The 26,909-nt window shown below is 35.2% G+C and overlaps 5 protein-coding genes across 22 annotated transcripts; 2 read left to right on the forward strand and 3 right to left on the reverse strand.

Annotated features, from left to right (window-relative positions):
• Nucleotides 1–406: 406 nt before the first annotated feature.
• Nucleotides 407–9,343, forward strand: LOC112529355 (CMP-sialic acid transporter 1). Of its 3 annotated transcripts, none has more exons than XM_025140606.1 (9): nt 407–516; nt 1,089–1,172; nt 1,399–1,613; nt 1,756–1,834; nt 3,216–3,385; nt 3,497–3,683; nt 4,981–5,058; nt 5,737–5,909; nt 9,168–9,343. In XM_025140606.1, exons 1-8 carry the CDS (start codon nt 466–468, stop codon nt 5,878–5,880), a joined length of 1,008 nt encoding a protein of 335 aa, XP_024996374.1. In that variant the 5' UTR covers nt 407–465; the 3' UTR covers nt 5,881–5,909; nt 9,168–9,343. The 3 variants fall into 3 exon arrangements, with proteins under 3 accessions (XP_024996374.1, XP_024996373.1, XP_024996376.1); XM_025140605.1 differs by having other exon boundaries at nt 9,178–9,343; XM_025140608.1 differs by lacking the exon at nt 9,168–9,343 and adding an exon at nt 7,059–7,635.
• A 1,267-nt stretch (nt 9,344–10,610) lies between these two features.
• On the forward strand, nt 10,611–11,893 carry LOC112529834 (arabinogalactan protein 41-like). The gene is made up of 2 exons (XM_025141257.1): nt 10,611–10,763; nt 11,600–11,893. Exons 1-2 carry the CDS (start codon nt 10,649–10,651, stop codon nt 11,707–11,709), a joined length of 225 nt encoding a protein of 74 aa, XP_024997025.1. The 5' UTR covers nt 10,611–10,648; the 3' UTR covers nt 11,710–11,893.
• Nucleotides 11,894–12,061: 168 nt separating this feature from the next.
• Nucleotides 12,062–18,448, reverse strand: LOC112529831 (mitochondrial carrier protein MTM1-like). 13 transcript variants are annotated; one of them, XM_025141248.1, is made up of 11 exons: nt 17,701–18,448; nt 17,464–17,534; nt 17,291–17,393; nt 16,642–16,764; nt 15,869–15,928; nt 15,585–15,755; nt 15,238–15,337; nt 13,834–13,928; nt 13,595–13,744; nt 12,564–12,622; nt 12,062–12,485 (listed from the first exon to the last, which is right to left on the reverse strand). In XM_025141248.1, exons 2-11 carry the CDS (start codon nt 17,472–17,474, stop codon nt 12,317–12,319), a joined length of 1,041 nt encoding a protein of 346 aa, XP_024997016.1. In that variant the 5' UTR covers nt 17,475–17,534; nt 17,701–18,448; the 3' UTR covers nt 12,062–12,316. The 13 variants fall into 13 exon arrangements, 11 of the variants coding, with proteins under 11 accessions (XP_024997016.1, XP_024997014.1, XP_024997012.1 ...); XM_025141246.1 differs by having other exon boundaries at nt 15,585–15,652; nt 15,737–15,755; nt 17,291–17,365; nt 17,464–18,448; XM_025141244.1 differs by having other exon boundaries at nt 12,062–12,333; nt 12,410–12,482; nt 17,291–17,365; nt 17,464–18,448.
• Nucleotides 18,449–18,540: 92 nt separating this feature from the next.
• Nucleotides 18,541–24,625, reverse strand: LOC112529833 (common plant regulatory factor 1-like). 4 transcript variants are annotated; one of them, XM_025141255.1, is made up of 12 exons: nt 24,525–24,625; nt 22,807–22,959; nt 22,507–22,569; nt 22,321–22,416; nt 22,163–22,231; nt 21,494–21,654; nt 21,241–21,289; nt 21,110–21,158; nt 20,733–20,965; nt 19,818–19,895; nt 19,386–19,511; nt 18,541–19,169 (listed from the first exon to the last, which is right to left on the reverse strand). In XM_025141255.1, the coding sequence occupies exons 2-12, from the start codon at nt 22,864–22,866 to the stop codon at nt 18,942–18,944; spliced, it is 1,212 nt and encodes a 403-aa protein (XP_024997023.1). In that variant the 5' UTR covers nt 22,867–22,959; nt 24,525–24,625; the 3' UTR covers nt 18,541–18,941. The 4 variants fall into 4 exon arrangements, with proteins under 4 accessions (XP_024997023.1, XP_024997021.1, XP_024997022.1 ...); XM_025141253.1 differs by having other exon boundaries at nt 22,507–22,572; XM_025141254.1 differs by having other exon boundaries at nt 22,507–22,572; nt 22,807–23,015; nt 24,525–24,542.
• A 946-nt stretch (nt 24,626–25,571) lies between these two features.
• Nucleotides 25,572–26,498, reverse strand: LOC112529118. Its single transcript, XM_025140192.1, has one exon. The coding sequence runs from the start codon at nt 26,496–26,498 to the stop codon at nt 25,572–25,574; it is 927 nt and encodes a 308-aa protein (XP_024995960.1).
• Nucleotides 26,499–26,909: the final 411 nt, after the last annotated feature.

A 26,909-nucleotide genomic window follows, 5' to 3' on the forward strand; every position in this document is an offset into this window, starting at 1 on the left:
AAAATAATTATTTTATTATAATTTAATATATTACATAAATTAATCAAAATATGTAAACAACTCATTAAAAGATAAATTGATTATTTTATTAGATATGTTTCTATCCAATTTTGTTCTACGTAATATATAGGAAGAAGGAAACATATAAAAAAACGTAGAAAGTATTTATGTTTGATGAAAAAAATAATAAATAATAAATAATAAATATTACACATTATATTATTACATTACATCTGGGTGTTTTTAGTGAACCTTTTAAAGTTAACTTGTGATTAATTCATAATATTAAAAGAAATGATTGATGTTTATATTTATAGATTTATGATGTAATTGTAATTTTTGATTTTAAGAAAATGATTAGATTGAAAACAACAAAAATAGTCGATCGGAAGTGGTACAAGTAGCGCGTACCATAACTTATGTCGGTATGCAAATCAACAACCGGAGAAATCGCCGGAGAATGAGATGCAGTGGTACGTCGTCGCATCGCTCCTGACCCTTCTCACCAGTTCTCAGGTACCTTTCGCTCTCTTTTAACCCTAATTTCCACTTCAATAGTCCTCACCTTTCCACGTAATCTGCGTGTTTTAGGACACTTGATCTGAATCAATCTCTGTTTCATCATTTACAACCAACTCATTTTTTGTTTCGTCTCATCGTTGCTTCGAAATTGCTTAAATTTAGTAGAATTTGAACTTATTATTATTTTCTTATAGGAATTTGGTTAGGTTTAAGGTTATGTGATCTCTATGTTGCTTGTTTGTTGCAAGTACTGTCGATTCCTTCTTCTTTTGCTATGAATAAGGAATGAAATGATTGGGTTGCTTTGGAGATTTCTTGTTTCATTGCTGCAATGTATTTTTTTTGCATCTTTCGCAGCATTGTTTTGCTGGTCTGATGAGTGGTTGGGGGTGCGGGAAGTTGTTACCACAAATCACTTAGTTTAGAAAGAAAGAGAAGTGTGTTGAAAATGAGTTTATGGCGATTTTAGATTTTGGCCTTTTAATTCTGATATTCTAATGAGTAGTTTCCAACTTTAATTTGCTCAGTTCCTAACTGAACATTTTCTATTTTGTCATTTATGGCAGGGAATTTTGACTACATTGTCACAGAGTAATGGGGGATACAAGTATGACTATGCAACTATTCCTTTTCTTGCTGAGATCTTCAAGGTATTTATTTGTTCATGTGACTACATATAATTTCATTTATTCTTGGTAGTAATGAAGTAATTCACTTTTAGAAGAGACAGGTGATAAATGACACTTGTGCTTAAGGAAATAATTTTTGGGGGGTTTTGTGAATGCTTAATGTTCATAATGGCTTCTCTAGTTTCATCTTTTTGTATCTAGAGCTGTTTCAGATGGAACAACTAATTGGGCTGCTTTTCTGTTGCAGCTTCTTGTATCTAGCATCTTCCTGTGGAGGGAGTGTAAGAAATCGCCTCCTGCCAGGATGACAACAGAATGGAAGTCTGTTCGATTATACCCTATCCCATCTATAATATACCTCATCCATAATAATGTTCAGTTTGCCACCCTGACATATGTTGATACATCCACATATCAAATAATGGGAAATTTAAAAATTGTCACGACAGGAATATTATTTAGGTGAGTTCCCTGATCTTTTTGTTTAAGTAAATTATATAGCAACTCCCATAATGTTTGGGAATTTAATAACAACCCTTTGTTCTAATTTCACTTGCACTTGATAGTAGTTGTTGTGAAGTTAAGGGGTTGTTTATTTCTTTAGGCTGTTCTTGAAGAGGAAGCTCTCCAATTTGCAGTGGATGGCGATAGGTTTATTGGCTATTGGAACAACCACAAGTCAGGTGCTACTAATATCTCCTGCTGGCATCCATGCTTGCAACCTTTTGTACCTATTGCATTCCTTTTGCTTGATCTCATTTTTATCAGACATAAGCTTTTGGCTGATAGACTAGAGAAGATTTTATTGAAAATGTATTCTTTTGGCAAAAGGAAAATTATGTTGATTTGAAGAGATCCACAACATTATACTTGAAGGTGGAAAGATCTCTTTCCAATCCATGAAAACACTGAAAGCAACCTTTCCTTAAAAACCTTGAACCCCAATGAAACCTATTAGAAGTTAGAACAAATGAGAAACTACAAAAACCCTACTAAGATTGCCACTTAGACATTGAAGCAACATAAGCTAACTAACATGAGCACTGAATTTGAATACCAACTTGAGCACTTGATATCAACTTGAACCGACTTGAGATGTTGCTTAGTCCTGAAGCCACTTCCCCAAGACCTGAGATTGGAACTTGAACCCCTCAAAAAGTGGCCTGTCTGAGAACTGACAAATCCAATCTGACTTCAAAAGCTTGCTTATGGCAATGGGTTGTCTAACCATGCAACTTGAGTTTTTTCAAACAATGCGTCGTCTACTTAATGCTTCCTTTACAATGTTCCTATCATGGACCATTCATATTTGCCAACTCCTCCAGTACTCAATGACAAGACCCTCCCCAAGTCCGAGGCGGTTGATTTTAGTATTTGGACGTATTTGTTATGAAGTCATCAAAATTATGGTTGCTTAAATTCTTTTGACTATCAATAACTATACGAATTGACTTGCCCACCTTTGAAAATCTGTGATAGGTAGAAGTCTCATAGTCCTCTTTGGACCCATAGACTATGACTAATGGATCAAGAACCGAGATCTTCCATGTCTCTCTGTTCCTCTTCTTTTCTTGTCTTTTTCTTCGACTTTCCAGTCATGCAACCCCTATCCTCCTGCTCTTTTTCGTTGCTCTTTAACTTGCGGACTCTATGAACTAAGATTTATCCTTGAAACCAAAACATGTATGGTGCAATGATGATTCCACAAGACATTGTAAACTGGATCAGAAGTTTTGTCTTGGTGGAAGTTGGGTTTTCAGATGTCTGGATTTGAGAAAGGGGATTAACTTGGTTGCATGCGGAAGGCACAGAAAAGTGGGTTTGGTTTGGGATATAGAGTGTAGCTTTGAAAGTTGGTAGCACATATGAGTTAAATGTTAAACTATTACATGGGCCAGTTGTACAAACAGTGTGCACTGTATCATATTTTTCTCTTTTCAGAATCGGTTGTCGTGATTCTTGCTTCATCTGTTTCCTTTTTTTTTCCATCAATTAATTCAATGATGTCACTGCCTGCAATATTTACTAGTGAACCTTTACCTTATCAGTTATTTATTGATATAGGTTAAAGGATGTGGGGAGGCGTCCTGTGACTCCCTCTTCTCATCGCCAATCCAGGGGTACATGTTGGGCGTCTTGTCTGCTTGTCTTTCTGCTCTAGCTGGTGTTTATACTGAATTTTTAATGAAGAAGAATAATGATAGCTTATATTGGCAGAACGTTCAACTGTACACGTAGGCTTCTTCGTTCTTTATCCTTTTTGCTTTTGTAGTAGAAAAATGTGGCTATGATATTATGGTTCCTGCTGCTAGTAAGTGACAACTGACTATACATGTTCATTTCAGGTTTGGTGCAATTTTTAACATGGCACGACTTATTTTGGATGATTTTAGAGGAGGATTCGAGAGAGGACCATGGTGGGAACGACTTTTCAATGGGTACACCATCACAACATGGCTGGTGGTATTAAATCTTGGTTCCACTGGTCTTTTGGTGTCATGGTTAATGAAATATGCCGACAACATTGTGAAGGTTTTGCCCTTTCTTTCTACTTGTATTGATTTAATATCTTCATTTGCATCACTATTTGCAGTATGGACACCTTCTTTTCCAGTAATTCCTTCAGAGGTCTTATTAGAAGCTGTTTTCTTAAAGCTATAGGACTTGTTATGGTTTGAATTTCCTCAGTTTTGTGGGCAAGCCACCAACCAAATGAAATCCCTTGGTTTTGCATTATTCTCGTACTAAACCAACCCATGCTAGCTATTTCATTGACCAAACGACCTTGAATTGGTATGGATTAGTTACAACTTAACTTACAGTTTCACCAAATTTAGAATAATCTGTAGTTTTCAATATCAATTTGAGAACAACTGCAACATTAATACTGACAATAGCATATGGTTCAATCACCATTAGCATTTTGATGCACATGTTTTTTTCCCAATGCTGGAAAAGTGTGGTTCTTAGAGGTAGGCACCCGTCCAACATCCACAGAATAGTAAATGAAACATGGGATAAGAAGGGTGAATCATGAACTTCTAAAATCATGTAAATCCTCATAATTGCTTGAAGGAGAATATACACAATGCTCTTTCAGCAAAGCAGACTTAGTCCAGCATATGAACATAAGCTATATTCCATGGGTGCAGCTTAAATGAAGCCCCCACTTTTGGTTTCGGAATGGGTGTGGGATGACTGCTGGGTTCATGCCAGGTTTGGTTGACGATATCCTGAACCCATGGTTATTGTTAATTTTGGGATTGCATAGTCGGGTTCTTTCTTTGTCTTTGGATCTTCTGATTCGACAACCAACAAACCCTAAAAGAAAGATGAAGAAAAGGAGAAACAGTAAGGGGGAAGGGAGATGAGAGAGAGTAAGGGGCAAGCGAAGTCTCTTTTTCTGCTCATTTGTTTTCTTTGCTTTGTAATTGATGACTTCTTTTATTTGCGACGTGCAAGTATATATGTATATCAATTGATTGATCCATAATATATGTAAGATTATGTTTTTGAAATTTATCCCCCAAAAGAAATGCAAATTTGATCATTGTTATTTATCGTCAAGCTATTTGATGCACCCTGAACCCTGCATGGAACATAACTTATATGTGATCATGCAAGTCTGTGATGTAATGCCTGCTGTAATATCTGCTAATTTTAATGATAAGTCTTGTAATATAATGAAATTTTGAAGATTAGCTGATAAGGAACCTGCAGTTGGCATTCATAGATAGCCAATAGTCCGTCTTGTATTCTTAACAGAACTCTGTCTATTGTTACTTCCCCTTTATACTTTCTCTAAAATATCATTGTGTGCTCCTTGCAGGTGTATTCCACATCAATGGCTATGCTACTCACAATGGTTTTATCAGTGTTCCTCTTTACTTTTAAACCAACATTACAAGTAAGTAATTTTCTGAATCATCTAATGGAGCATTTATCACCATTTGAGTCAAAAGGAATTTCTTCACCAGCCCCCTTTTAAGGGAACCATGTTTTTCTCAACCTTTTACATGCACTAACAAATGAATTGGAATGTAGCATACTGCATTTTACTAGTAAAGGTGACTTTAAGAAAATGCCAACTATTACAAGAGGCAAGATGTAATGTACTTGAATATTTAATTAAAGATTATTCATATACCAATGTTAGTATAATCTAAAAGGAATTAATTCAAGCAAGTAGCAGAGAAGTAGCCCACAAATCTTAATCCTTAAAATTGTCAATAAGCTTTAGCCGGTACAAGAAGCTTCGAAGTGAGTTTATTTTACCTTAATGGAGGAACTATTTTACCACACTTTAATTAGTTTGAATCTCATATCTCGATCAGTTGGTTTTTATTTAATTAGTTTGTCATTTGGGGACTTCAATGTACATGAAGCTAACGAAACAGATAATGATTCTTATTTTTTCATGATATTTTTCTAGCATATAGACCATGTTGATTGTTGGTATACTTTCTGCTTGTGTGTTTGTGGTCTAAAACAATGTGGTTTTATGTATGCTGTCAAATGAAGTTACGCCTCTCTCTCTCTCTCTCTCACAATTTAGATATTAAACTTATCTTTGTGGTTGCTACAGCTCCTTTTGGGTATTATTATCTGCATTATGTCGCTACACATGTATTTCGCACCACCAAGTACGCTTGTAGACTTGCCTCTAGCAGTAAAGGCAGCGCCTCAAAGTGGCATTGAAGTCTCGGTAAACCGTAGAACAGATTCTTGATTCGTCTTCGTTGAACAAACAATTATTTGGTATGTTGATGCTTACTAAAGATTATCCTTTGATACATTCATTTATTTTAGATAATTTGTTGCTAGTATCTTCTAACTGCACTATATCACACCTTTCAACTCAGAATCATGGTATACCACTTTGTTTCAGGACTATGTCACTTTGGACACAAACTGAAAATTTTGAATTTTTAACATTAGGTTTTATATGTAGGAGATTGTTAAAAATTACTAGGGCTTTCTGCACATTAACCTGGGATACTTTCACCTACTTTTCCCTTGATGCTTCTTAGCCACTTTGAGTTGGCCTGAACTTGACCAAAAATGTTAATAATAAGCTTGCTTTTTTAACACCAGTTCAATACTATAGGGTTCCGTTTAAAAGTAACCTTATACAAAACGCACCAGAAATTAAGATTGATTTAGTTAAATAACTTTCTTTTTAGAAAACTTTTCATAAAAAGAAACCCTTAGGGGAAGAATATTACAAACCATCTTAGATTTCTAATCTAGTATGTGTTTTACAAAAAAAAAATGAAGGTTTCTTTTTTGTTTTATCAGGTAACCTAGAAGTACTCTAAGTATGAGTTGGGCCTACCTTAATCCTTAAACCCATTTCTTTAAGGCCCATCAAGTCTAATTAAGGTTTTATTTCATTCTTTTATCTTAATAAAATTATATGTAAATATATTTACGCATAAAACCCTATAGTTATCGTAATTACATTTGTAACCTTTACTTTAATTATTCTCCTAGAATGATAATAATAAATTAATAATCAACATGATATTATTCAGGTTTCTGATTATCCAATAACCATATCAAAACATACGTTTTCTTTCTTTATATGCGGCTCTATAGGTTTATATACTCTTCAGCGGTATTACTGTGTGACACGTGTCGCGGGCATATAAAAAATTACATACATTGAATATTTTTAGTCGATTAATTACACGGTGATGGTGTTAGAAGAAATGGAAAAATGCGTTTAGGTTCCATTGATTAAATATTAGAAGAAACAAAAGCAATACTAGTGCGAATGGAGGAAAATGGTTTATTAGATCTAGGTTAAACTTGAATCCTGTGTGGAAATTTCACAACTTCTATGTGTTGGGAAGAATCTTCTTGCAAGAACCAATTCATGTGAACTCACGGTGCGTTTATACGCAGATAAGACTGGACTGGATGGGCAAGAATGAAGTACGCGAGTGAAAGAATTGTGCAATCTTTTAAGGTTTTAATTTGACATGATTAATTTAGTAATTTATCATTTTTGTCCCATCTCCCTAGTTCTTGTTCCACCAATTTTGGTGGGACGAAGAAAATGCATTTTGTCCCACTCAACATTCTCCCATCCGAGTCTAATGTCTCACCAAACAACGGATAATAAGTTTATGTTCTATCTTGTCCTCCTTATGACTTACATATGAGAATGATTTTTGTCCACATAATTTCATTTATTCTATTATGGTTGAAGGGTGTTTTTGGAATTAGACCATTAACTGCTCCATCCAAAAGAATAATGCTGACATTTGAGTTTAATGAAAGGTTTTGATTGTAAATCAAATATCTAAAATACCCAGAAAATTTGTGGACCAAATGGATATAGAAATTGTTATATACTTGTTTTTTGGGTAGGGAGGAAGTATTGTTTATTCAGGCTTTATGGGAGAATCAATACCTTGGTGGCAGGGTCGGTACCATCCCAACGACTTCCATGTGCATGATGACTCCAGTTTGGATCATTTTATTCCCCAACTTGGTACCATGTAGAGCACAAGTTCCCATGATATATATATATATATATATATATATATATATATACATATACATATATGTGTGTGTCTCTCTCTCTCTCTCTCTCTCTCTCTATATATATATATATATATAGGGTTGGGTCCCAGTGAATGGAAGTTACGGTGAGAAGGATACAAAGTGATCTCTACACTTGGATCACTTCTAATTGACGATCAACACTAATGTGATGCACCGGATCAACTCCCGTGATATGGCGCAACTCATGTGGGGGGGGGGGTGAGATTAAAAGTGATAAGAGGTACAGATCCTTTCTTCGGCTTCTCATCTGAACTCCTATTCTCACACGATCCTTCGTCTCTCTTTCCCTATATATTATACACACACACACATAACACAACATAACAGACCCTCCCGTTTCCATCTCCTGATTTACAATGGGTTGTCACTTCGTAATTCTATGTTGGGTCGTTAAAACAAACCGAAAAGAAATAGCCAAGTTATGTTGGGTCATTACTGTAATTATTTCGGTTTCTTGCTTGGTGCATCGCACATGGAGTAGGGTTGGGGTTATTACTTGATTATTTCTTTCGAGTTTGCAATGAAGAAGAGGTTATTGTTGGGTCGTTAATTAATTATTTTTACGTTTAGCCCTTTGTAAAAAGCTTGGGTCCTTTCTATTCAAAGTGTGGATTGGTAACCGGTTATTGTTGTTTGTTTTATAGGTGCTACAGCTACTAACTAGATAATATTTACATTTCTTTTCATGACTATCAACTTAGGTCCTGTGTTTTAACTATTATGATATCAACGTGTACATACAAGTAGTTGAAGATGATTTATGGTTTCTATGTGCATCTACACACATGTACATATTGGTCAAATTATTTGTATGTACATGTTTGTATCATACAAATGAATAATTATTAGAGTGTTCCTTACTTTTTCATTTTTTGGGTTTTTTCCTTGAATCCTCCCCCCTCCCCCCTCTTTTTATACTATATATGTAGGAGCGATCAAATGTAAACCACCTATATTTGTACAAACCGTGCAAACCGCATTCATCCGTCGATTTCATTGTTTAATCTTATGAAATTTTTCTATAACATTATTTAATCTTATGAAATTGTTTTATATAATACTTTGTTGATGAAATTGTTTCATATATGGTTATGAAATTATTTCATATAATATTTATGGAATTTTAATGAAACTGTTTTATGTATTTCTCTAAAATTAATATAATGAAGATGCTAATATACATGATTAACACCCTCTACAATAAAAATAATTAATCAACCTCTCATAATTACAAAAAAATGAAAAATTATGATTGGTTGAATAAGGTTTGTACAAATAATGTGGTTTGTAAAGTAAACTTTCTCTCTCTTGTAAAATGGATGTGTTCTCGTTTGAACTTGCATACATATATATGTATATATATTTATTGTGGAGAGTATGCATGTATATTTGTGTATACGGTGTAGCTGCTACTCGTATTTCTGTTTCCTAACGAAAGTGCAGTTATATTCAGGTGATGTGTGAGCATGCATCATGGAACATGGTTTAGGCATCATTTTGCGGTACCAATGTTTCATTCGCTACGTTCATGTAACATCATGTTATTCGATTTACTTCCATTATATGTCGTATATATAAGAGTATATGTTTGTGGGTCTGTTTCAATCATCGTCTGCCTCATGTCCCCAATCTTACTTAATTTGTTATTGTGCATATCAAGTAAACGAGACACACAATTTTTATTGATTAATTAACAAAAATACGATAATAATCTCAAATCATTTTATTAAAAATTTATGTTACTAAAATATGATATAATTTCCTCTCTGATCAAAAAAATATTTGAACATATATTCAAAAAATTTAATGCAATATAAAAGCAACCGAAATGGCATCGTTTAGCGTTTCATTCCATGCCATTGCCATGCCAAAAGGTCCCCATCTTTAAATATTATTAAAATTTTATTTTATTTCATTACTTCTGATTTTTATTTCGAAAATCGGAGTTTTACTGCTGATTTTGATCTACGATTTGGGATTATGTGAGATCAAGAGTTTTTCGTTAGATCCGTAAAATCAATTCTCAACCCTTGGATTAGATCTATAATCTGAACATTCATAATCACAAAATTGCCACGAGACTTCTCAATAATCACAAAATTGTCAACGTGCAACTTTAGACCATTAAATCATTAGTTTATAAATGAATATAAATTGGTCTTACGAGTCTCACGAAAAACCCTTGGTCTTATGTGAACCCAACTCTTTTATCTAGTGATACAAAAACATGCTTTAATTTTGTTTCTTCCCCCAAAATAACCCCTCCTTCAAGCACCAACCAACAAAACAAATTTGAGAAAACTCATAAAATAAATACGTAAACTCAAGAAAAACACAAAATGGAGCGTTAGAACTTCCACTTGTTTTAGTAGAGCAGTTATATTTATAATTAAAATCTATTTATTTATTTACTTTGCTTTATTAAATACTTATTGATTACTCTTCATTTTATTTTGTTATTATCAAACAGTATTTTTATAATAATTTATATTTTTTGAAAACAAAAAACAATCTTTAATCCATATACATTTAAAAAATAAAATAAAACATATACACATCTCAACCGTCTATTTATACTGATGAATATATAATTTCATAAATTATTTTCTATACATATTATGATTATAAAAAATGAACCATTATCAATTTTTATAAATATTTCAATTGATTGACTCGTATATTTTATATAACATTAACAAAGTTTAGAATCAAATATATATTCTAAATATTTTAGTTGTGAGTATGTATTTACAAAATTAAACGAGATTTATTTGTAAAATTATTACAAGGCTTTTTATGATTGAGAAATTGTGAAAATCGTTTTATTTATTTAAGAATAGTGTTAGTATATATATATACATCCATCCCCTCCCCAGAATCATAATCTCAAACCTGAATCTCTGTGTTTCACCATTGCTACAAGCATGGCTGCAACTAGGGTTTTTCTAATGGCGCTAATGATCTCGATCGTACTAGCCATCATTTGTCCATTTGCTCAACCTCAGTCGTTAGCCCCTGCGCCCGCTCCGTCCAGCGACGGTAAACATTTGTTGCTTTTCTCCTTCCATTTTGCTCGGTAATTCTGTTCTGTGTTTAAATGTTATATATACACAAATGTATTGGATTCTGTTGTTGTTGTTCATATGTGGATCTGATTTACATCTGTTTCTATGCTTGCCAACTGCAACAAGCATTCGAGCTTCTAGCGAAATCGATTTATGTTTAATCTCGCCTTCGTTAAACCCTAAATTAGTCTCTTGCTTAGATTCCTGGTTTTGTTTTAAGCAAATGTACGTTTAGATGTCTTCCACTTTGATTATTGATATGCAAATCATTTCCTAACTGAAATTCATCCTAATCATACCATTATACCCGATGTTTACTCCTTTCGAAATTAGTTCTATAGATGCGGATTCATCATTCCTTCGTCTTTTTCTTTTTCTTTTGCAGTTTTTTAGTTTTTATCTGCTCCAATACGCAATCACTACAAAATGGCCATAAGAGCAAGATTTGTCTTGCAATTAACAATATGTTTTAGAAGGATTAACAATCTCATACGCCCAGAGAGATTCAAGTCCATAATCTAAAACATCGAAAGACATTCGAGTCCACATTGGTTTTATGAATACCATTTTGGAGAAGGAGAGATTAAAGGGTAGTTTTTATTTTGTTACTATTGAGTGGTAGTTTGTGTATTTGATCATAACTGGCATATTTTTATCGAACTAATCTTCTTTTAAGTCTTAATTTATTCTGGGAGATGAAGGCAAAGGAGTAATATCTAATCTTGTAAAATGTGATCATCTTATCATCTAAAACCTGTGGAAGTAGTTGTTTCTTGGTTGGTTATTAATGCTTTCTTTTTGTTTTTGCAGGTACTTCCATCGACCAGGGGATCGCTTACGGGTTGATGATTGCAGCGTTACTTCTGACTTATCTAATCCACCCCTTGGACGCTTATGGTCTCTTTTCTTTGGATCGATGAACATTGATTTATCTCCGATTCTAGTGACCAATCATTGGTTGCAAACTGGTTTGATTTGTTGAGCATAACATTTTGAATAAATCATACCACCAGTTCTCATCTTCTAATTCAAGCAGCCGATTATTAGTTCCATTTGTTGTACTATTTTACTTTGGTCGTAGAAACATACCTTTACAATGGGTCCATTCCATTGTAAGTTATTCTGAAAATCCACGGTTACCAAAAAAAAAAAAATGTCATATCATATGAGCATAATTAAAGATGGTTTTAGATGTTGGTCTGTATAATTATACCAACTTTTCTTTAGAGATCCATGTTTTCATGATTGATTGAAGATTTAACCATCTACAGACAAAATATGTATGCTTACGAATGATTCTATATTTTTTAATTTTGATTTTATTAATTATTCATTCTCGATTTAAAAATAAGGTTTTACACCACAGGTATGTATGACTTGGAATCGACAGTTTTCATAAAACCACATAAATAACACTGAAATTTAATAGCAAAATAAAATATAGAGTATTAGTTAGTTTTTGTATATTTACCATGATATCACCAATAACAATAACAATAACAATAACAATAACAATAACAATAACAATCAACACCTTCCTCCTCCTGTAGTTGAAGTTTGAGTATTAGTTAGTTTTTGTGTGTGTAAAACATACTTGACGAACTCATAGAAGGATACTACGATAGCAACTGATGGCCCCGCACGTCCAACTCGAGCCCCGACTCCCATGAACAGTCCCTTCGTTCCTCCATCCCTGCTGCATGCTATTATTCCATCAACAAATGCTAATACACTTGTTTTATTTCAACCAAAAAAAAACAGCAAGTGTTTTGACCTCCATATTTCAACCAATGTTTGTCTCGTTGTCATCTTCAATGCTCGTACTTGATCTTTCTGAACAACATAAATAGAAACATGCGAGAGTCAAAGTCAAGTCCTATCAGTCCCCATAATTTATAACTATCTATCACGAGCTCGGAAATTAACTGAAATAGCCAACCCATCAACCAAATTCACCTTTTAGCCCTTTCAATCAATTGGCTTTAACGAACCTATTTCACGAATGCTGCTGCATACGAGACCTTTTTCAGAACCTCTTCCGAAAATAACCAGTCTTTATGCATTTGCATAAAGACTGATTTTTGGAGAAAGAAAATCGTTAAGCATATGTGCAAGGATTCTTTATGCAAAAATTTAAATATTTCCACAAAAAATCTTTTTTTTAATCTGAAAATCGAGTTTACGCAAATGCACCAGACATTTGCGTAAACTCTAGCTAAAATGGGAATTCAACTAAAAAAGTGGCTAAGAGTGAAGTTGGTTGGGGAGATAGGCTATTTTGGTCAATTTCCCTAATTTTAACAAAATATAAACATGCTTTCTCTATTTAGTGAGACTTGACATCATAAATGCCATACGTTAACTCCCACAAGTGGCGTCAACAAGTACCAACGTATTGAGCCAAAATTTATGTGATTTATGATTATAAAGGTCACTGGGGTTTTAATCATCGTCAAACTATTATTCTCATTCATCACTAAGATATCCGATCCTGATGCCACAAAGTTTTGATAATACCCCTTTAGCATCAACATACTCTTTACGGTAGATGTAAGGTTTGCGTATATCTTACCCCTAGACCCCACCTCCATGCAGGGATGGGCCCACTTTAATAGACACAGTGGCATATGTTTACTTCATGTGAGATATATTGGGCTCGTTTGGTTTGGTTTATATAGTTTTTAGTTGATATATATATATATATATATGTATAATCAACTCAGCTAGGATTTCTAATGAACATGTGAGGAGCTACACCTAAAGCATGTTACTCCAACAAAAGGTGAATAAATTAGAAAGATGTACCTCTATTTGATGCCGGGTCTTTGCAACGTCCAAGGGACATGTAGACGCACCTGCAAGCGATCCTGCAACAAAGCCAGCAAAGAAGTTTGCACCAAGAACAGTGACGGGGTTAGTTCCATCACCTGACATGGCTAATAGTTGTCTCCTGACCTGCAAAGTAAGCAAGAAGATATAGATTTCGATTTCCAGCCAATAATATAGATAATAATGGCAATGCTGCTGTAGGTTGCAACTCTCACAGGCTCAAGAGTAGCCCAGCAAATTGCAGAGAATGGAACATCACGAGCTAGTTGCGCCCCAAGGCCAGTCCATAAGAATCGAAAGCTATGTAAGGCTGCATAAGAATGTGTTGCACGATTACTTGATGATCAACAATGACTTCCAGACGATGAAATCATGCAGGGAGAGGATCATAATTGGTTTGTCCCGGTGAAAACCACATCGTGTAAAGGATGTGAATTTGTTAAGTGTAATTATTTGTAACTAATAAATTCCCTAGACCTCAAAGAATATGATGGAACACATATCAGCGACTTTGACATCTGTACAATGGAGTATCTTTGCAATCACATTGTCCACGAACTACGAGCAGCTATCTTTCTTGAATATACATACAGGTGGAGGTTCAAATAAGAACACCTCTTATGAATATGCAAGAACACCTTTATCACATAATAATACACATGAGGGGACCTGGTGGTGTGCGGACGACGTGCCCTATGACCTAGGTCGCGCCAAAGGTCATTTGTCTCTGATTTAGTATCACATATGATGGATTATATTATCAACACTCTTATCACATGTGATAATACAAGTGAGGGGGCTTGGAGATGTACGGACAACTTGGCCCGCAGCCTAGGTCGCACCAAAGGTCGTCTGCATCTCTAATGTAGTATCACATATGATTGACTATGGTAAAAGGGTGTTATCGCGTTCTCTTAAAATGAAGGTGTTCTCGTTTGAACCCTTCTCTCTCTCTCTCTCTCTCTCTATATATATATATATATACAAGGGCAGGTTCAAACGAGAAGGTGTCAATTTATATATATACAGGGGCAGGTTCAAATGAAAAGGCATCAATCTGCGAGAAGATGAGAAGGAATAGAGCCACACAATACATTAATTAAAAAATATCATAAATAAAAGATAAAAAATAATTTTAGAGATTAGAATAATTATCATTTTGAATTAGATAAATCCTTAAAAATCTCATTATACCTTTTAGATTTATTTATTTATTTATTTTAATTAATTAATAACTTTTTTATCAAGTTTAATATAAAAAAAAAATTAGATACACTTTTGATAAAATAATTTCATAATTTTCATCAAATATCACATGTGATATCTACCATCAATTCATATGTGATAATTGTAGATACTTTTGTTAATTATATGTGATAATCGTAGATATTTTTGTTAATCATATGTGATTATGTATATTTACATTTATAGATCTTTTTGTGATGTAAATATTATCACACGTGATAATACGTCACTTATATTCAGACGTATATATATTATTCATATGTTATATGTACAAAATTTCACATCAGCACGAACAATCTGAAATCTAAATTCCTCAGATCACCGTTAAAAGAGAGAGGAAGAGAAATCAGCGTTGTGAACCAGGAACAACTTACAACTTCGAAGGTTATTCGTGCTTCTGTTCGTGGAGACAACCCCAACTAGCGTCTTCCACACTCCCGGAGGCTTTTTAGCATGGAGGGTATCTTTAAATGCCTATCACAGAGCGAAAGAGAGATCCGGATAAAAGTTAGCATATTTAGAATTTTCATCTTATATGCCAAGTCCAGAATGTTCTATTTACATCACAGTAGGTGTTATTTCATCACAATTTTTCAATCTTTTTTAGTATATGCTTTAGGTAATTTCCTTTAACAATGAGCAATGAGTTTCGATATACAGGCCCACACAGACACATATGTAATGCCAATACAACTATCAAAACATGATATAATATTATTACCTGCATACGTGTTCTTGCAAGTTCAACAGGATAACAAGTAATACAAGCCAGTGAACGGGCAACAGAGCCTGCAACTAGTGGGACATAAGGAGTCATGCTTGGTGCATTTTGCGATGAAAATTCTTCCAAAAAATTGCGGAAAATGTCATAACAAGGCAAGTAGATGCCCACCTGGTAACAAGTATTTGCAAATCATAAACAAGTAATCATCGAAACAAAATCTTTTCCACCATCTCCTGAATAAACTATTACATGAGAAATTTAATACATGTCAAATGACTTACTGTGGGCACAGACAATGCTAAACTTGCACTTGTGCCTCTCCAGAGTCTGCCAAATCCTTCCTGCACAATTTAACTCCACTTTCAGACCAAAAAGGAATAGATTCTGGCATTTCGCTTTACACTATAGACCCAATGCCACATTGTTAATGAGAAAAAATTCTTACTCTAATGGTCCACAAAATAGGGAAGAAAATGATGATATGCTGAAAGACATAGGAGATCCAGTAAATATAAACATTCAGTAGCTAGATTCCTATCTGCTATACGTCAAAATGTAGCAAAATGTAGCAAACTGTAGCTGTTATTTCAGTTGCATGATAACATTCATAACTAAAAACAGCTAGCATGGATGATTTCTAACTCAACTCGATGGAATTGTTTGATCTTAAAAGGATCTTCTATAATGTTGCATAGGAGGGGTTATTTCTTGGTTTCGCCCCTGCCATTAATAACTTGATTATTTTTAGATAATAGTATATAGAAACAACATGAAGCCTCCTGCTTTTAAAGTCAAAAGCTCTCCTAAAGCTAGGAAACAACTAAAAATCATAAATTTCTCCCAACTTCATACAGTTTACCTACTTGAACAACCCCAGGAGGATAAGGCATATAATGAACACAAAACAACACACATAATGAAAATGTGCAACACATAAGCACAAAGGAAAAGAGTAGTATTAGACATTTAGACTTCAAAAATATATGATTCTTGCAATAATTTGAGTTCTTAAAGAGCAAAATGTGCAAACTTTACAGAATGAAATCCCTCTAACCTGACGTATAATTTTGTTGAAGACATCTAGAGTGCCCTTATATTGAGAAGAGTCTGGAGCACATGATGGTTTACCAAGAACTGAACGGTGGCATGATGGGAAACATCTTCTATCTGGCAACATCTGATCAACAAATTAGTAGCCATTACTTTTGTATATCAGAATCCCAATTCAATACAGTTTAAGGGTATGTTTGTTAGCAGCTTAATGAGCTTAATAGGACTCATAGCTTATTCGGTCCGCTATACATGACTATTTAGTAGTCTGTATAATAGTAGCTTAATTATATAGAAAGTGACTTATTCAGTTCTAGGTAGAGCTTTATGCAGAAAGAAAAGTTCTTTTTCAAAACTGGTCCCCCCAATCGGTCCTTCCATCTATAAGAAAACTCTCCCAAACAAAAACCTTCTCAATCTACACGGACAGATTAATCAACACAAACAACTTTATCCAGAAAGGACTTGATGGAAAACCAACCAACCAGCCCTTATTTTTATATGAGAATGGAATTTATGGAGGTTGGTAAAGTAATGATTCATATCAGAAAGATGAGACATAACAAGAGTTCCTGATACAATCCAAGAACAAGTGAAATCATGCCATAACAAATTGTCAATCAAACGATGAAAAAGAGGAAAATTTAGCATACCGTGTTAGTTTCAAAGGAGCATGTGTGGCTTAGATTCTGATAAGCAACACCAGCAGCCTGAGCTTGTAACCTTGTCTGCAAAATTAGTGGAGAAAAATTAGGCCTGCAATTTCAAAAGGAAGATGCTTATCAGCATCAAGTAAAGAGCGCATACGAATCGCAGCGAAATCTACCTTGGCGACATCGAGGGGGTTGACTATGATGGCGGATAAAAAAGCAGCGCCGGCGGCGGAGAATGCCCTTTCTGAGAAACCCAAATTGAAATTAGAAGATGGAGACACCATCGAATAATCAGAAACCTGATTGAACGTGTCAGTAGAAACTTTTCCGTGAAGATCAACTCCAGATGATGATGCGTCTGCGCTCATCGACGCCGACAAACGCAAACCCTGCCTGGATGAGGAGCTCACCATTCCTCGGACTACCACTTTCAATGGTAGATATGGTTATAGAAAATAGAAAATTGAAAATAATGGATGGACACGAGTGCAGGAGTTGTTTCACAAATTGTGAGGATCTGATATGTTCGACGTAATGCCCCAATGAAGAAATTGTAGAGGATCAAGATGAGGTCATCTGGTTTTTGCATGGAGAAAGACGAGGATTCGTGGCGTTGAACCAATCCGCAGACCACCAGATGTTGGGGAGGTGGCAGTGGCACCAACCTCCTCACTCCAAAATTAACACGTCATTTTGCCTAAAATGTGTATTTTTCATCTTTAGAAAGAAGTAATTTCTTTATTTTATAAATAAAGTAACAACTTGTCTCACATCACCAAGTAAAATCACTAGTCAATTTGCTCAATTTTCCCATCTAGTTGCATTTATAAATGACAAAATAAACAACACTTCTTGTTATGGACCATTTTCTTTTGCATCGGAGGTTCAACGACTAACACCCGTCTTTGACCACACTAACGTAAGTCTTCCAGTCGTCGTGTTGCCCTCTCATCACCACCCCAATCCACAATCAAATCGTCACGCGACGGTCAGATCGACCACTTCATCGGCATGCATGACCACCCTTCATTTTCTACACAATCCTACAACTACCAAGTAAACTGCCGGGTCTACATTGCCTAATGTTTTGAATATAAACCAAACCAAACCAAATAAATCTAGTATATATCATCTAAGATAAGACCTGAAAATGATAAGATGTATCCAGACCTGACCTTTACCTTAAAGAGTAAAGTGATGGTTTCTATAAAGACTCCCGACTTGTGAAAAGTGTGACAAAATGTACCACATAGAACGCGATAATCCAAACTCAATTCACATTAACCATGAGTTCCAATGCTCATCATATATATCTTACACAAATCATATTATCGGTATCTAGCAAGTAGCAGGTTCTTAATAATTACACTAAACACTATCGGTGGCCAGTTTCAAGGCATCATCTGAAACTAAATACGCATTTCAGATTCGCCACTCGAAATCTAAAACCACATAATCAGACCAAACTCTAAAATCTTGGGGACTCGGGTTCTTTCTTTCACCCAACTCCCAACCTAATCAGGTAGTTTTGTTTTCTCTAACGTTAGTATCGATTTTGGCTTTATCGTTGCACCAAAATTAACTAGAAATACCAAGTAAAAAAACAGGTACTTATTGTTTGTTTTGTTATAGGATTGACTATGACTAACGACTAGCCAGCAGCAACAGCATCGGCCCTGGGGCTCGAATCAAGGAGTTGACGCAACTTTGCACCAGAATCGGGGTCTTTGTTCACTTCGCTTTCTCCCTCGTTTCTAACCACACAACCAGAACTGTTGTCGACTCGAGAGAGGAGGTTAGCCGTGCTCAGAGATGAACCCGAACCCTTGTTGCACCTTGGATCTTCCATAACTCCTCTTTCTGTGTTCTTAAGTTTTTCCTGTAAAAAAGTGACATGATAAGAAAATAAGAAAACAACAATCACATAAAGACGTCATTATTACGTTTAATGTAATTTTATTATTCTTTCTACTCAATAAAGTGATACAGGTGTCTTCACGTGATTGATGGATGTGAAGGGGGCATGGGATTTGGGGTAGAAGATTCTTATTCGTTGATAAGGGGTATTAATGTAATTTGTAGCACCAGGTCTTACCATTAATTTGGCATTTTCAAGCTTCAGTTTCTCTGAATTATCAGTTAATTTGTTGATTTCAGACCTCAGGGTCAAATTTTCATTATTGAGGGCTTCAACTTTTACAGCAAGTTCTTCAGCTTCAGCCTGGATGAGGGAAATTTCAAACCAAACAGTAAAAAAATAAATAGATGCAGATCTATTAATATGGATTCATAAAGATAACACGCAATTTTCCAAACAAAAATTGCAATATTTCCTTCTTGGTTTTCTTCCAAATTAGAATTTCAAATTTTGCCCATTTTCATCGTAAGCAATGAATTGATGGCAGTGATTTGGGTCTCTGAAGTTGGTTTATTTCTATCCTTATTAATGGCATTTCAGAAATTCGAAATAGTCAAAGATGTACATGCTGCATGAGAATAATATCATAATATGAAAAATACGTCATGCCTGTTTCCTTAATCTCGACCTTCTGGCAGATTCTCGATTAGACTGCTTTCTCCTCTCCCTTTTCAGTTCTCGGTCATTCTGCTCATAATTATTCACATGAAACAAACTGTGAGTTAAATTTAGAGAGTACAATTTCCATGTAATTTGTTCTAAACTCTAATACTTTCACCTTTCTTTCTAGGTCAACATTATCCTAAGAAATTACAGTGATAAGACCCAAAGAAATATTACTTAGAATAACACAAAGAAAACAGCAAAACAAGCAGTAGTTTAAACTATGTTCGAGTGGTAACTCACTCTCCTAGAGGCTGTTTGGTTGGTTTTCCATCAAGTCCTGTATGGATAAAGATGTTTGTATGTATTAATTTGTCTGCATAAATTGGGAAGATTTTTGTTTGGGAGGAGTTTTCTCATAGATGGAAAGAGCATGTTTCTTAACTGGGAGGGGCATGTTTTGAAAACACTTAGCTTTCTGCATAAAGCTCTCTCCTAGAAGCATACAAAATAAGCCACTACCAAAGTACCAAAAAGTCATGTATAGCTGACCAAATAAGCTGCGAGTCCCATTAAGCTCATTAAGCTGCTAAAAACAGGCCCTAGTCTCCTTAGACGCTCGCTTGATTATTTTTATTGGTGATAAAAACTGGGCATATCCATTTCAAATCTCTTATCCCCTTATCGAATTCCTAATAGCCTAGTTTATGGAGATAATACGGTTTTCTAATATGATTACCTATCTTGGCTATAAGCCTATGATAGCCTAATTTATGGAAATAATCTGGTTAACAAATAAGATTACCTATTCTTGGCTAACAAGTATTAACATTATAGTTGTTTGATTTATTTCCTTTCCGTCAATTACGTTCACACCGGGAGCAAACCAACATGGGTTTAGACCAAAACATTAAAACGAACCTGCAGCAGATTCTCATTGGGTATCAAGGGAACAAATGATGAAGTCATGTTAGCAGCTGCAGTCGGAGAATTCTTGAGATTCAGTTCAGTGATTGGGTTGGCAGAAAGAACCCCTCCTGCTTTACCCGAAACCTTAGCAGAAGCAACAGCAACACCTGACGTTTTACTGGAAGTTCCATCTGCTCCAGTAGAAAGAAGTTCACCGCTGTGCGTTTCAGACTTGCCAACTGCAGCTGTTGGCATAAAGATTTAGAAACCATATAAACAAAGCAGTTTGAGCACAAGCTTGCAGTCGGTTATTACTCTTTCTCCATCAAAATAAAATATGGAAATTTCAAATGCTTCTGAGAGAGAGATTTGATTTATGTGGAACTTACGAAGAATAGGTGACCCTTCGTGGCTCCTTTTCCGACCAACTTGACCTCCCTGAAAGCAAGAAGCTTTAGTATCACTTGTGATAATAACAGATGAACAAGAATGTTCTGCAAAGGAGAAGTTTTCTTGTTACCTCAGTTGTATTCCCGTCACTTCCTTCACTGGAACCTTCAGTCTCGCCACTGTTTAAAGCACAACATGAATTACGTACCATTTATGAAATTTAAGTATTTGATTGCAGAAACATACTTGGATCCTGTTAAAAGGATTCTCAGGTACAATTAGAGCAACATCTACATCGATCAATATAGGCATGCAACTTCTAAGATGATGACAACAGATCAGCATCTTAGAAGATGCAGCATCGCCAAAGCAACTCATCATACCTGTGAGAGATCCCATTGTCATTTCCACCTTCAGCACCATCACCATTGCCATTGCCTATTGACATTGCCAACCCATCAAATCCTTTCAACTTCTTCATCAAGCCTCGATCAGAATCCCCTGATGACTTGGCAGGAGAATCAACGTTCAGAGGACTAGTTGCCTGCATTACCACAAAGACGAGTTTGATATCAATTGAGTAGGTAAAAGACGATTATCTTCCTTCTTAAATCACATAATACCAGTGAATGTGGTTCTCTCTTGAATCATTATATTCCAGCTAACATGGTTATTGGCCTATTGCAATACTAAATGCATGGCCGTGAGCTAAAGAAGGAGAATTATCTGCTCACTTGGTATAATATGTAGATTACAAAAATTTGAATTTGATGATTCTAGCATCAAGATCATCACGTATATCATATTAAAAGAAGACTTTGGTCATATCTGTCGGGTAGTGTTGTTATTAACTTAACAAAACAAGATTAAAAAGGATTAATAGCTATTAGGAACATCCCAATTGGATGTCAGGTTGAAAGATCATGCTCTTGTCGACTTCTACACTTCTGCTAGTGTTGAAATGGAACTCTTGACCTCCCATGAAGTTCCAAAATTCTAAGATTATATCTGGATTGAAAGACAACCATCTTAACAAAGCCAAGAAGACTTACGAGATGAACTCCAGGATGCGCATAAACACCTCCATGTGGATAGAATGCAGCATAGGGTGGCATCATATGCTGAATTTGCAAGGAGAGATGATGTTAGTAGGAAGGTCATGCTGATATATGTCAACATATGTACAGGATTGCAGATGTTAATATGATACCTGCGGAGGTCCCCACATATAAGGGGGAGGGCCATGACCAGCTGCAAGAGCTGAGTTGAAGTATGGCGGTACAGCCATTCTAGGGCCGTAATATGCCTGCCAAAATATATCTAAATAAGACTTGATTCAATAAATCAATCAATGAATTTTTCATGGTTGCACAGATGGCATGTATAATCAATTAACCTGCATGGCCATCCAATCGGGATACACATGAACGTTGGTCTGTTGCTGCTGTTGCTCCTGCTCCTGCTAGAGTAAAAGTTATAAACAGACAAATGTATGTCGTAACTAAAAGACAGAAAAGGAAGATTACGTGCAACAAGAAGTAGCACGTTGAACAACCAAAAGGGAATAAACAAACAATCATAAATGATCTCTAACCTGTTATTTTGCGTTTAGGGAGAACAAAAACAAATAGTACAGCAGGGGAAACCCACAAGATATACATCTATTGCAAGATATGAACAAAATTTTGGAGCTTACCGTTGGAGGTGAAGAGGATTTTTCAGGCTTACAAGGCTTTTCCTCTTCATGGATCCCCATGAGCTAGTACCTCAAACTGATTCAATGACGATGTGAGAAATCCTTGCTGTGGTTACCTATATAGTTAATCTAGCTAGATACTCGGTCACTCAGCTGCAAAACGACAAGCATGTCAATATAACAGGACCAGACGCCAGAAGACGGAGAAACTGCATAAACAAGATTATAGTCAACATGATTATAACTATTGCTATCAACTTGGGATGTACCAAAGAACAAATACTGAAAGCGACCAATCATCTTTTGTTTGCTAAAAGTACATCCCTGTCGCACTAAAGACATAATAACCTGAATTACTCTTATAATTCACCTATCTCCCATCCTTAGATATGGTTTGGTGATAATAATAAGTAATTAGTTAAAAGAAAATTCATCAAAATGTAGCAAGACACTAACAAAACTTCAATGATTATCTTTCTCTAAAAAGACCAACAATAAAAGGTCCAAGAGGTCAATATGAAAAATCCATCAGTCATATTTAGATAAGATGGCACCAGCCCTTACAATCAGGAAATTGAAGGTTTCATTAAAAAAAATAAGTAAATAAAGAAACCCCTCAGGGGATGGCCTAGCAGTCAATACCCTAGGGACTTGTGTCCAATGTGGCATGGAGCCCCAGGTTCTATGCCCACTACATCTATCAGTTTCTTTGAAGGTCAGTCTAATCGGCACGAAGGACTAAATTATCTGATTCATATAGAGAAGGTGTTCTGCGTGGACTCCGTGAACTAACTAGACGAAAGGTATCAAATACCATGGTTAAAAAAAGTAAATACACGAAATAATTGTCTAGGTTCTACTTGTGGGAAGTTTTTCCCTTCTCCCTGCAATCAGAACCCTAATAAATATACTCCCATACATCACCGAGTTGAATTAAGTTTGTTTTTGGAACACCTAATTCATGCCTTTCAAATGGGAATTCAGCCATAGACTGTTTACATCTCTAAGCAAACAAGCTTCCATTTCAATTCAAAACTTTCAAGTTCTTGCTTCTCAAAACTGCATAAGCAACTATTGGCATTAACTAAATTTAATTACTTCTCAGGACCATTTATTGAATCTTGATCCAGAACAAAAGGGGAAATCATTAAAAGTAAAGGCAACGGCATGGGATTACTATCCTTCCTAAGATCCGCATACAAGAAGAAAAAAGCAATACAGCACCCACCAAATATTCCAATCCAAGATAACCTGGTAACTAATTGCCAAAAACTATCCCCGTATCCAGAATAGTAGAACATGACAAAATAGAATTTTCCATAAATTTTTAACAGCTTTATCTATTTAATAAAAAGCATATAAAAATGTGAAGGAAAAACACAAGAACTTGATAATATCGCTATACTTTTCCATCTCTCAATCCGCTTTTTTTCTCAGCTTATTTTCCCCCAATTCTGATCTCTCTCACAATCACGCACATACATACAGACACATGCTCAGAAAATGCGATACATAACATAAGAAGCAAAAATATATGAATTCAAGCTAAATCAACAACAAAAACTAATAAATTCACGAATCGTAGACTCTAGACCTTAGAAAAACACACAAAAATTCAACTAAAAAAGGTTCAAAATCTGATTTGTAACAACTAAATTGCGTAATAAAAATCATCTGATAGAAAATCTAAACAAATTCAAGCTCGAAACTGAACATACCTAAAGTTCGAACAAATTCACTACAGCAATTTCTCCCTCTAGAACTTTCTCTCTCTAAAACAAGTTAGGGAAGAAGGCAGCACTCCACGTCATGAGACGCGTGTTCGAGTGTTAACGTGTATAAATATACGCTCCTCCTGTTTTTCAAGAGCTCAAACTCTATAACTCAGATTAGTTTACAGCTTTTGATGCAGGATGAACAAGTTCTTTTTAGAATATTGCTCTGGATTAGAGAACCATTAATCTGGAAAAAGAAATAATGTAAAATAAAAAGAAAAATAAAAATAATGTGGTGGTTGAGCTGGCCCATGTGCTGGCCGTCTTTGTTTTCGTTTAATTTAATATTGTCAAAACAAATTTACACTTCACTACCCTCAATTATTGCAATTATTTATGTTTATCTATTCTATTCTAATCCATAAATCTCTCTTTGGCACATATTTTTCATGTGAACAACTATATTATATAGTAAGCACCGAACGGTCATTGATAACATGAATTAAGACAAAACAAATGAGATGTTTTCATATTCGTTCATTTGATAAATGAACAAACTTTCGATTGAATAGTTCAAGTTGACAATGTTCGATTCGTTTATAAGCTGATTATTGATTTGATGGTATGTTTTATTGTATCTACTATTTTCATTTGAGAATATCGCTTTATATCCAAGAATGTTCTAGCTTTTGTCCATTTGGATGGCAAAACCCTTTTATTGTTTGCAAAGTTAAAGGGAATGAAAAAGTAAAATTTAATAGTAGAAGGTGCAGATTGGTTTAATTGCAAAACTTAGAGGAGGGAAGTCATCCAATCACATAACAACACCCAAACCGTACACGTACTCCAAACTCAGCCGATTAATATTCCAGCCACGTAGTCGAGGCCGAGGCCGAGTCCGATTCTTTAAAATTACAAGATTTTAAGATGTATTATTACAATGAATTAATCTGAATTTTTGTATAAATGATTGAACAGTTTATATCGAATATAAAAATCATATATTATAAACAAGTATTCACATTAAAATAATAGAATAAATCCAAAAAATTATGGAAAATAATCATTTTCAATATTAGGTTGTGTTCTAATAAGAGAAGCTGAAGGCATTCTACTATGCCCAACATTTGTGGTGTCCAAATCTTCATTTCTTTGGGACTCTTTTTCCATTTTTCCAATTTTTCTCATTCGAAAAATTCGAATTATTATAAAAATGATAAATCCTAATAACAACAACCCAAAAACACCGATACCAAATCCCATTGCCCACCATTTCCACAACCCCTTTACCCTCTCCTTGTTCTCTTTTGGAGCCTGTTGTATCGGTGGTGAGGTCCGAATGACGATAGAGAAATGCCCTTGATCTTGCACAATACACATATTTTGTAGGGTCATGTTGGTCATTTCAACCGTCCCGTCTAAATAAAACCGAACGCATTTTGGTTTTTCATTTTGTGGGAGTGAAATCTTGGGAAACTGAACCAAGATGGGGCCTCCGACTAGTGTGAGATTTAGTTTCGTTACTGGAGTGGTAAAATTACCAATTTGCCCGGTTGAGTTTCTTGAACCATAAATATTGAAGCCAACGACAGGAGCAACAAGAGTGTAATTTGGTACACTGTAGTAGTGAGACGATTCATTGCCTAGATCTGAGTAGACAATATCCAGTCTTGTGGAATATGGCTCAGTGAATATCTTTGGTGGCAGACGGAAACTGCTATAATTGGCTCCCTTTGCCCAAAAACTTCCCCTTCGTAGGCGAACAATTGAAACCTCGATACCTGTAAAATTCGAAGGCAAAGATGCATTGTATAGAACTCCCGTTCGAGGCCTTCTCGGTAGCGAACTCTGTGCATATACTTGAAAAATATCATCTAACGAACGAAGTGTAGAATTATCTGTAGATTGTATTCCTTTCAACGAACATAACCAACACAACGTCACACAACAGGCAACAAAACTTGCCCCAAACCCCATCAACTCGAACCACCCTTTTCCGTGTGCTTTAAGTTGACTTCATCGGAAAAACAGGGTCTTTGCAAGAAAGTTTCTAAAAGGAAGAGATGAATGGGGGTATTTTGGGAATTAGAGAGGGTTTTCCTTTGATTGTATGAGGGGGTGAGTTTGTGATTGGGTGTTATGAAGAAGTTTTAAGAGGTTGGGGGTGCCACCTCAAAAGCAGACTTGGTTGAGTTGTTCTACTTTGATTATATGTTGACAGTTGGATTATAATTAAGCATGTATGTATATGTATGTATGTATATATATACGAGAGAGATTTTAATGTAGTTGGCGACGGTGCCAACGAGGTTATAATTGGAATTTGGACACACTCACCTGGATGCTTGTGATTTTTAGTTATTAAATATAATTATATAAAAGTTAATA

The sequence above is a fragment of the Cynara cardunculus genome (assembly GCF_001531365.2).
Source record: "Cynara cardunculus var. scolymus isolate 2C chromosome LG 16, CcrdV1, whole genome shotgun sequence".
NCBI lineage: Eukaryota > Viridiplantae > Streptophyta > Magnoliopsida > Asterales > Asteraceae > Cynara > Cynara cardunculus.